The 10622-nt window shown below is 41.2% G+C and overlaps 1 protein-coding gene across 8 annotated transcripts in view; it reads right to left on the reverse strand.

The window, feature by feature from the left end:
* VEPH1 (ventricular zone expressed PH domain containing 1) overlaps nt 1-10622 on the reverse strand; it is a 248560-nt gene that overhangs the window by 205621 nt on the left and 32317 nt on the right. For all 8 annotated transcript variants that reach the window (XM_019503200.1, XM_019503194.1, XM_019503193.1 and 5 more), the window contains exons 2-3: nt 7301-7581; nt 3774-3989 (exon numbers count right to left, since the gene is read on the reverse strand). In XM_019503200.1, the coding sequence (XP_019358745.1) occupies nt 3774-3989; nt 7301-7438 (354 nt within the window). In that variant the 5' untranslated portion in view covers nt 7439-7581. The remainder of the gene's footprint in view (nt 1-3773; nt 3990-7300; nt 7582-10622) is intronic.

The raw sequence follows: 10622 nt of genomic DNA on the forward strand, positions 1-10622 counted from the left end.
TGTAGCATACAAATATAATCTGAGCCCATCATAAGCCAGAACCAAAGAGAGGGTCTGTGAGAAGTCCTGCAAGCAAAACTTCCTAGCTGTATACACATTTAGCTATAATACTTCATCATGACTTAGCCAAATTCTGCCTTCAAGATATCTGCCCCTCCCCAGACTCACTGCATAAAATAAGATAAGATTTGGTTCTTTAATTGGGACTTAAATCTTGAAAGAAAATTAGAGAATGGAAATCTTTCTATAACAAGAAAGATTAAATGCTCCACTGCCTGAGAAAATGTATTAATCCAATTGGAAGCAAGAATAAGGTTACAGTTGCTCTTTAATAAATAGCTGTGGATGACTGTTCACTTATGAAAATGTGAAGGTGACAATGAAAATCAGATTTCCATAGTATAACATAGAGATGTTTGCAAACCTCAGGGAACCTTACTGCTGCTAACATCAACAGAAACATGTGACATTCAACCCAGCTGTGTGATATTCATTACTTCTCCAACTGTCCCAAATGTATTGTATAAAAACTCTGATTGCTCTTTCTTCTGCAAAGGAGCTCACTGGGTAGCTTTGGATCTAAGAGCAGCAAATGTGCTTGGAGATGTTCTCATCTTTGTTTCTTTTCTAATTTGTTTTGGAGTGATTTTCTTTCATGCAGTTCACTGTGCCCATGAAGAACTTTGCACATCAGATGTTAACATGTGCTAAGTCAACTATTATACCACAAATGTCTGTGAATCATTCTCAGAAAGAACAATCAATTTCTGAGAACAGTTTTATTTGACTGTTGTTTATTTGTGGGGAGAAAGAGGAGAAAGTTCCTGTGGACTGGCCAGCAGAGATGAAGCAGCCTGTTTGCGTAGTGAACACATGCTAAATATTTCTCTGGTCTTAAAACACAGTATCTAAACTGAACAGATAAAACATTCACATATCATTAAAGGATGAATCTAAAACCCACTGAAATAAACAGGTATAATTCTGTTAATTTCAATGGGCTTTTTATCAGACCTATACTAAGAAATACAATGCAGGAAATGAGTAATGTTTTTATTCTGACAAAGTTACAATAATAAGCAGAGTTAAGACAATGGAGACTTGTTCTGCTGATTTAAAAAAATACATTCCTGGACAAAACCAAACTGGGCTTCAGGTAGAATTTCTTCTTTCGTTTTTGTAAATACTAATTTGGAACAGATTCCAAAGTTTTGGAACTAAAAAGACCAGGACTAGGCATACAGAGAGAACTGTAAATTACATGTTCACTGAAGTGAATTCAGCTTTGGGGTTGTTGTTTCTTTCCCCTGTAACTTTATTTGTTTTTTTGGACTTCAAATGCTTTAAACCATAAGCCAAACTGGATGAGTAATCTCTACACGTTTTAAGTACAACATGTTGTAATAGGGCCCTTTTGGCAATTATTTGACCAGCATCCTGGGTGAGATACACCTTTGGCATTGCTGGTTTAGCTACTATATGGAAAGACTAAATGGCACACATCTAAAGTTACCTCAGTGCCACTTTCTGGGTAGGCGTAGCAAAGGTGATTTTGAGTAAGTCTGGAGTGAACCCAGCAGAATTATAAACAATCAGTCTGTGCAGAGGGTATATTGGGAAAAAAATGGGAAATATACAGATGAGATTTTAAGAAATGAAATGTAGTATGGGTACCTTAGTGCTGGAGGCAGACTCAGGTGAAATGAAGAAGACTGGTTAACGAAAACACCGGCTTGTTTGGAAAATTCAACCAGCCACAGAAAACTACCTATTGCCAAGGTGCCTTATGAAAAACAAACTTCCCAGACAGTCCATATCCTTTTCCTGCAACAGGCCCTACACAATGTTCAGTCCTTTGTTATAGTTTAGTCCTACTCCCCTTTCTGATTTTTACAGCTACTTTTAATATGTACAGCCTGATGTGGAAAATTCCCAGGCTGTACATATTAAAACCCTTGGCTGAGTCCCCATAAATGCTTTCATGTTTTGAATGACTGTAGTACTCAGTTACTTAAATCAAAGAATTTTTTGATCTCTGACGACCCACAGAAAGGACTTCATTTCTTTCTTCATTCATAACTTGAGCTCAAGTATGCAAATACCCAGCTTCATATGCTGCCAGCCAGTGCATTGCCTACTGAGTATGCATAGTAGCCATGCAGTCACTTAGATGTCCATACTATATAGGTAACAGAATTACAAGCAGAATGTAAATGCCAAAAATTACACTTAAATGGCTGTAAAATTGTCATTTGGGTATGCAAAGAGATACAAAATTCTACCTTTTCAGAGAAGACTTTCAAAGTGATCACCCCAAGCATGTCTACTCTGGAACTTAATGCAACCTACTAGTGTGATGTAAATTCATGCCCTACCTTGCTCTGCCCTTCTCCATATAGCTTAGCCCTCAGTCTCTAAGCACAGAATCAATTATGTGACTTCCTGTCTTCCCTTTCCTACTAGTAGAGGGTGAGCAACAATGGTCCTCACTTGGGTTATCTGGAATTATGGGGAAAACCTTGTGTTAAAGCCAAGATTCAAATTTTTTCCCCTGGTCACTACAGATGTAGGTTGGTGGGCTGAATGGCAACATTACATAATTTTTCAATTCATCTGAAATTGTCTTGTCTTTTTATGTTCAGTGGTTATACCACCACATAATTAGAGCAGCTGGCAATCAGCAGTTGGAAATTCTCTCTCTCATACTGAGCCTTTCAGGTTAATCTGGATGGATTTCCATGGCTCAGTAGGTTGATGCACTTCCAGTAAAGGAGTTGCCTCTCCTTGCTGGTACTCTCCTTTCCTGACAGGCAAGACAAGAAAGCCAAGTCAAAGGTCCACCTGAGTCACTGGGGTAGCATGGTTAAAGCATGCCAGTTCTGCTTCAAGAGAACTATCTCCTGGTCATAGTAGGAAAGCCACACTAGAAAGTCTCCTCAGTGCATGCTGGGGTTCCCTTTACTGACACCTCCTGGTATTATTCCTTCTGTTATGTTAAAGGGGCTGCTTAAATGTTCCTGTGCCTGTAAGACTCACAATCCATATTTTGAAGCTGCTACTAAAAGGCTCTGCAATCACCATCCAAACACAGTACTAGGTCCCATGCTGCTCTATCATCAGTCCATCCATTCCCAGGGTGTTACTGTTCAGAGTTTGGCTTAAGGAGCCCCAATTCATATGCATGGCTAGTACATTTCTTCTCAGGCAAAAACAACAGTCATAGGGTCAAAGAGTCTCTAAATAGATGAAGAATCAAGATGCATGTTCAAGGTCAGAATTTAGCTGTAGATTAGTTTCCCATACTTGTGTCTGACTCAGAATTACAACTGTGATTTAAAATGGGATCCTCTTTCTTGACACTGAACATATCTGATAAGCTAAAAAACTTCATAGTTTGCCCCAAAAGATTGTATTCTTCCAGAGTCATAAGTGCCTTGAAAATAAGGAGTTTCAACTAAATGATACAGTTATAATACTATCCTCCACCCATTAATCCTTAGGAATAATGCAAATGTCTTAAGTTCACAAAACATTAAGTTTAAAAAATCCAATACTCAAAACTCAGGAAAATTTCCAAGTATAAGGCCACTGCCAAAATATTTACTTGACATCAAAATATAATCATATACACATAATAGTATATATTACCACTAATTCTTGGCTTTGAAAAAAAATGTGATTATGCCAACACCCCTCAAAAATGCAGCTGTCAAAAGATGACACAGAAGAATTGGAGTGTGCATTATAGTACATTTTTTGTAAGATACACATACCTGCAAGATGCAACTCATGATATCAGATGCAATTTTTGCATGTGGTGTATCCTCATCTTTTCCTGAAGGTTTAAGTTTGTGCTCTAAGCATGATTCCCAGAGAGCCACAAGTGCCTTCCCATGTTTTTCTATGGACTCCGTCTCTCTGATGGCAGTAGTGATTCGGGTGATACAGATTTCTACCACCGCCTGATCATTGTCATTAGTTTGGTAGTCCTAATTGAAAGAAACACATTTTTAAAAAGTAAAATGTCACCATTTTAAGGATTCTGCAACTAGAAGCAGTTTTTCTGTTCACTCAACTTTCAATTTTCTTGCTGTCTTCTTTACAAGTAATGAATAAGCTAATCAGAAACAAAACCTATCATAGGTTATCATAGGTATTGAACAATTTCAAGTTGTAATGGAACACAAATGAATAATTTGTGTTTTTACAGAAAAAGTATGGATTCAATTATTAATGTTATGTAGCCTCCAATTTAAAGTTAAGACATCCAATTAAAATGATGTCAGTGTATACACCTTGAGGTCTCCTGTTCATGGTTTTTCTGTTTATATATTAGTCTAATTTAATTTTTTAGAACATTAACAAAAACAAAACAAAAAACAGTCCACATAGTCACATCTAGCACCTCGTATCATTCACATTATGCAGTTATTTAGATGAGTGATGTCAATGGAGCTAGCCAGTTTATACAAATATAACTAAAAACTTGCCCTACATGATTGCCATAACACTCATCTTGTACTAGTGTAAATGATTACAATAGAGAATCAGACCCAATATATATAGCGACCCTCATACTAGAATACTAATAATACAGCTATGCCAGAGGCCCAGGGGCCAAAAAATGAACCAAAATATTCATCAATAGCTGTGTTATTTTTGTCAGCTAAACATGGATATGTTTAAAGAATTCGCAGTCAATTCTACATTCATTTACAGAAATGTAATTCCAGAAAAACTGTTAAAGCCAATGGAGTTACTGCAGACATACCCCACTGTGAATGAGTGCCTAACATAAAACCTATGCATTTAAGCTTCTTGTGGGGGCATTTGGTATATCTGTCATCCACACCTGACCTGACAGTTGCTTGCTATTAAAAAAAATTTCCTGTATTTATTACAAGTGTGCATTACATTTTATATTAAATTGTGATAAAAAGGTTGATTAATAGAGATACCCAAGCATAAGGTATGTCAGGGTAGCATCTTAGATACTAGCTGATTCAGAAGCAAGCTTTCATAGGCAACATGTACTTTGTTAGATACTAACAAAGCTAACTGGGTATAGATATACTCAGTAATGTTGCCCTGTAAAATATCAAACTCAGTTGAGCAATCAGGAGAGTTTCATACTCGTGTTTATATTTGTCATCACAGGCTGCCAGAATGGTACTATAGAAAAAAGGAATGGCAGAACACTCCTGTCCTCAGCTCCTATGTATATGGCGAAAGAAGCTTCCTAATACATATGGGGAAAACAAATAAACATTGATGGCTTAAATTCTGAATTTAAAAATGGCAAGAAAACCTTATGCTACAGCACCAGTAAAATATTTCACTGATCACTGATGCCCCCTAGTGGGAATTAATTTTAGGGAATTTACAAGTACAAGAAAATCTTTTGTTTCTTAAATTACAGCATGCCTTAGCAGTTTAGTACAAATTATTATTCATGTATAAAAATCATCAGCAAATTCAGTCCTCTTCCCTCAAAGGAATATGATAGAGAGGATTTCTAGGAATATTGATAATATGCAGCTTAGTGGAATGCATCAGCAACAAGTGGAGTCAACAGTCAAATTAACTTGATTAATGTTCTGAAAAAATGTGCAAATGTTATTGCTGGCTAATAAATTACCCAAGAAAAGAAGAGTCTCTGTACAACTGAAGATTTAGAGCACTTGTGACAACGAGCAACAGTGTGATCAAAAGCTCCTCCAGTCAGAGATTTGTACATTGCCAGAATCCATTTTAAAAATCACTTATTATGTGTCCAGAAAAGGGCTATCCCCAGAACATGGACATTATTCTAGCTCAAGATATTAATGACTTAGTTCAACTGCTGGTTTCTCTTCTGTAGTAAGGCAATATTCCAATCAGGGATTTCAGGGTTTTTGCAAAGGCCAGGCTCAAGTCACTCTCTAATACCACAAAACAATGGATGAAAATGACCTATGCATTAACACAAATTATGTTATAATTAGATACAAATTACTGGTCCAATAAGGATGAAATGTAATGGTCTATGATATACAGAAAGACAGCCTAGATGATTTAATGGGCACTTTTAGCTTTAAATCCTATTATTCTATAGTCTAGAACAGGGGGCAGCAACCTACACTGCATTGGCCAGATGCAGCTTGCCAAATCATTGCATCCAGCCTGTGAATCTGGGACGTTGGTAACAATTCTGTTGTGGGGGGAGCAACATAGGAGCATTCCTCTGCCCTTGAACACTTTTTGTGCAGTGCAACTTGCTGCCCCAGCCCTCCCAGTTCTCTCTCATACACTGCCTTAATGAAGTCACTGCTTCTCTCTGCCAAATTTGTCACTGGTAGAAGTGGGTTTCAGCAGTGATGGTTATGGGGAGGCAGAAGGACTAGCAGGGGGCATTAGAGTGAGAGAGCAAGAGTAGGCACAGAGTAGGGAGGGATGGTTTGGTAGCATTACAAACAGTGACCTGACTTCAGATCTAACTGCCTGATTTTGGCCTGCAGTTCTTCTAAGTTCGCCCACCCTTGTTCTAAGAGAATCAAAGATCTATAGCAGTTAACAGAAACTTTTTAAGATGAGTTTAGTGTATCCTTAACTGATACACTGCCAGCAGCCTCAGTGGTATCACAATGTAGCACAGAAAAGGAGTTTGACTACACAATAAGATACGATGGGAGAAAGTAATTAAAGTAATTTTAAAAAGCTATTGGTGGCATGGAAGTTCAGAGGATGAGAGAATGCAAGATAATATAGGAGAGAAGAACAGAAGGAAAGAGAAAACTAGGAGATAAAATTAAGAGAAGGTGAAAAGATAAAAACAGAATGGATTAAGGAGACAGAAAAAATAAAAAAGTAAAATTGCCAGGGAATGGGCAGGTGAAGATCTTTGCACAAAAGCAGTCTCTACTCTGGAAAAGGGAGTGGAAGAACAATTCTTCATTCTCAAGGCATCCATCCTGGGACCTAACTCCCATTGATGTTCTTATAGCAATCTATAATTCATACAATTCACAGGAGTATGCCTGTAATAGATCAATCATTTATTAACCCCCCACATGCTATAAATGATCCTTTAATAAAAACCAGTGCTAGGATCATTTAAAAAGGTTTTCTTAAAATAAAACTCAGCTAGACAACAACCGATTTTGACAACAGAATCCTTAAATCTGACAGTTTGTTCAGAGCGCTTACACCTTTTACAAGTTCATATTTTTGGCTGATTCTTTTCATGTTCAGCTTATTTTGTTCTTAATTTCTATCCTTTGCTATACAATATATTTTGGGTTGTAAAGCATGTATTACTTACCGAAGATGAACTAATTATTCTTATTTGTTCAAGAGCTTCTGATAGACTTCCTTCTATCTCAGCATCATCCAAGGAAAACAGGTCCCCTGCACGTGAAAGATCCTTTTGTCCCAAAACCAGCCCAAAAAGATGATGCATGGCTGCCAATTAGCCAAAACTCTGGCTGTACCATATAGGCCAGCCAAACAGGCAAGTGGAGCAACAATCCATAAACTAGTCAGCCATCAGTTTTACAAGTACAGAAAATCCTTTCCATATTTTGAGCCCTCTTCTGCCATGATCTAGAAAGAAATATGTAAATATTAGCAATAACGTGCAAGTGTCACCCTGTGATTTAGGAAATATATTTAAATGTGCCTGCAAAAATTACATAGGTAACAGGGCTGTGCAAAACAGCAGTGTTCTGCTTCAACATCCATTTCAATGGAACAGAGTTTCATTTTGAGTTTTGTTTCATTTCAAAAGCACTGTTCCATTTCATTTAGTTGAAATGGTTTTGCTGTTTCGATGCTGTTTTGATGTTTCATCCATAGACTATTCTGCACCCAGTGCTGGGAAGATCAGTACTGCCGCTGGCTCCAGCCAGTAGCCCCAGCCTACTGTCATCCAGTAGGCAGATCGGGGCTGCCCTGAGTCCCTGGGAGGAGGCCAACACAGCCCCGAAGCCCTCCCGGGGGTGCAGGCAAACCCCAAATCTGCCTGCCAGATGATAGGAGGCTGGTGCTGCCAGCTAGGGCCAGTGGCAGCACCCATCTTCCTGGCACAGGCTGCACCCAGCGCCGGTCCCAGACAGCAGCACCAGCCTCCTATTATCTGGCAAGCAGATCGTGGGCTCGCCCGCACCTCCAGGAGGGCTGTGGGGCTGTGCTGGACTCCTCCCAGGGGTGTGGGCCCCTGATCTGCCTGCCGGATGACAGGAGGCTGGTGCTGCCGCCTGGGAGTGGTGCTGGGCATAGCCTGCACCCAGCACCAGGAAGATCAGTGCTGCCGCTGGCCCCAGCTGGCAGCACCAGCCTCCTGTCATCTGGCAGGCAGATTGGGGGCCCACACCCCTGGAGCAGTCTGACACAGCCCCTGCAGCCCTCCCAGGGGTGTGGGCAATCCCCAGATTTGCCTGCCAGATGACAGGAGGCTGGTGCTGCCGGCTGGGACCAGTGCTGAAGCCAAGTAAGCTTGGCTTCAAAACTTGAAACTTTTTGAAGCTTTCAAAATGTTTCGAGTGCCCTTGTTTTGTTTCAAAGCTGTTTTGAAGGCTTTTATTTCATTTTGATTCTGCTGTTTTGAGCTTGAAACAGATCAAAACAGCTTCAAAATGAAACACCGGGCAAAATTTCCACAGCCCTAATAGGTAATATATCCTAATATTAACCAGGTATATAAACAAGAAAATGAAACAGCCACTAAGTTATTTTACATTACTGAATTAGAGCCTTCACAGATAATTATAATGATAGAGCATTTTTCCATTCCACAGATTCATAGATTCATAGATGTAGGGTTGGAACGGACCTTGCAGCTGTTCTAGTCCAACCCCCTGCCCTGGGCAGGAGAGAAAACTGGGCTCAAATGACCCCAGCTAAGTAATCATCAAGCCTCCTCTTAAAGACCCGCAAGGTAGGAGACAGTACTACTTCCCTTGGAAGTTGGTTCCAGATCCTAGCCGCCCTGACTGTGAAGTAGTGCCTTCTAATGTCTAATCTAAACCTACTCTCTAACAACATATGGCCGTTATTCCTTGTTACTCCGGGAGGTGCTCGGGGGAACAAGGTCTCTCCCATTCCCCGTTGTTCCCCCCTAGTAAGTTTATAGACGACCACCAGGTCCCCTCTCAGCCTTCTCTTGTGAAGGCCTAACAGATTAAGGCCCCGTAGCCTCTCCTCATACGATCTGCCCTGCTGCCCCCGATCATGCAAGTGGCCCTCCTTTGGACCCTCTCAATGTTGTCCACATCCTTCCTGAAGTGCGGCGCCCAGAACTGGATGCAGTACTCCAACTGCGGCGTGACCAGTGTTGCATAGACGGGGAGAATCACCTCCTTGGCCCTGCTTGTGATGCATCTGTCGATGCATGACAAGGTGTAGTTAGCCCTAATGACCATGCCCTCGCTTTGGCGGCCCGTGTTCATCTTGGAATCGATAATGACTCCAAGATCTCTTTCTTCCACTGTGCTTTCAAGAAGAGGGTTCCCCAGCCTATAGGTATGCTGCTGGTTCTTACTGCCCAAGTGCAGCATCCTGCACTTGTCAGTATTGAATCCCATTCTATTCTGATTTGCCTACCCCTGTAACCTGTCCAGGTCCAGCTGTATCCTGTCCCGCCCTTCTAGTGTGCCCACCTCACCCCAAATCCTGGTGTCACCCATGAATTTAAACAGGGTGCTTTTCACCCCCTCATCCGAGTTGCTAATAAAGAAATTGAACAGTGCGGGCCCAAGGACCAAGCCCTGGGGAACTAAATTGCTCATATCCCTCCAGGTTGAATATGACCTGTCCACCACCACTCTCTGAGTGCAGCCCCTCAGCCAATTTGCTATCCATCTGACTGTGTAGGCATCAATGCCACAGTCACCTAGCTTTTTAATGAGAATGGGGTGGGAGACAGTGTCAAAGGCCTTCCTGAACTCCAGAAAGACTACATCCACCGTGACACCTGCATCCAATGATTTTGTGACTTGATCGTAGAAGGCAATCAGGTGGTCTGACAGGACCTGCCCCTAATGAAACCATGCTGGTTGCTCCTGAGCATCATTCTTGCTGCTGGCCCTTCACCGATGTGCTCCTTGATAATCTTCTCAAAGAGCTTCCCCAGGATCGAAGTAAGACTAATGGGCCTATAGTTGCCCAAGTCCTCCCTCCTCCCTTTTTTGAAGATGAGGACCACATTGGTCCTCTTCCAGTCATCTGGCACCTGGCCAGAGCACCACGAGTGCTTGTAAAGCCATGCCAGGAGCCCTGTGATAACCCCTGCCAATTCCCTCAACACTCTGGGGTGGAGAGCATCTTGACCTGCTGATTTGAACATGTCCAGCCCCCCCAGAAGTTCTCTAACTCGGTCCTCCCTGACCCTAGGCCTGGTGGAGTCTCTCCTGAGTCTGTCCCGAATCTCGGTGGGGGAATCCTGGTCCTTGCACAAAAAAATGGAGGCAAAGAAATTGTTAAAAAGGTCTGCTTTTTCCTCTGGTTCCTTTTTCCTTTCCATCATACTGAGGTTTTCATATCATCCTTAACACTATGGTGTCTGAATGCCCAGTAGCATACTTAAGGGTGGGTGTCACAAGGCACCTACGTGACCTTGTGCCTAGAAAGGGTAAAGAACAGCTGCT

This window comes from Gavialis gangeticus, unplaced genomic scaffold, assembly GCF_001723915.1.
Source record: "Gavialis gangeticus isolate Ggan-Ray unplaced genomic scaffold, GavGan_comp1, whole genome shotgun sequence".
Taxonomy (NCBI): domain Eukaryota; kingdom Metazoa; phylum Chordata; order Crocodylia; family Gavialidae; genus Gavialis; species Gavialis gangeticus.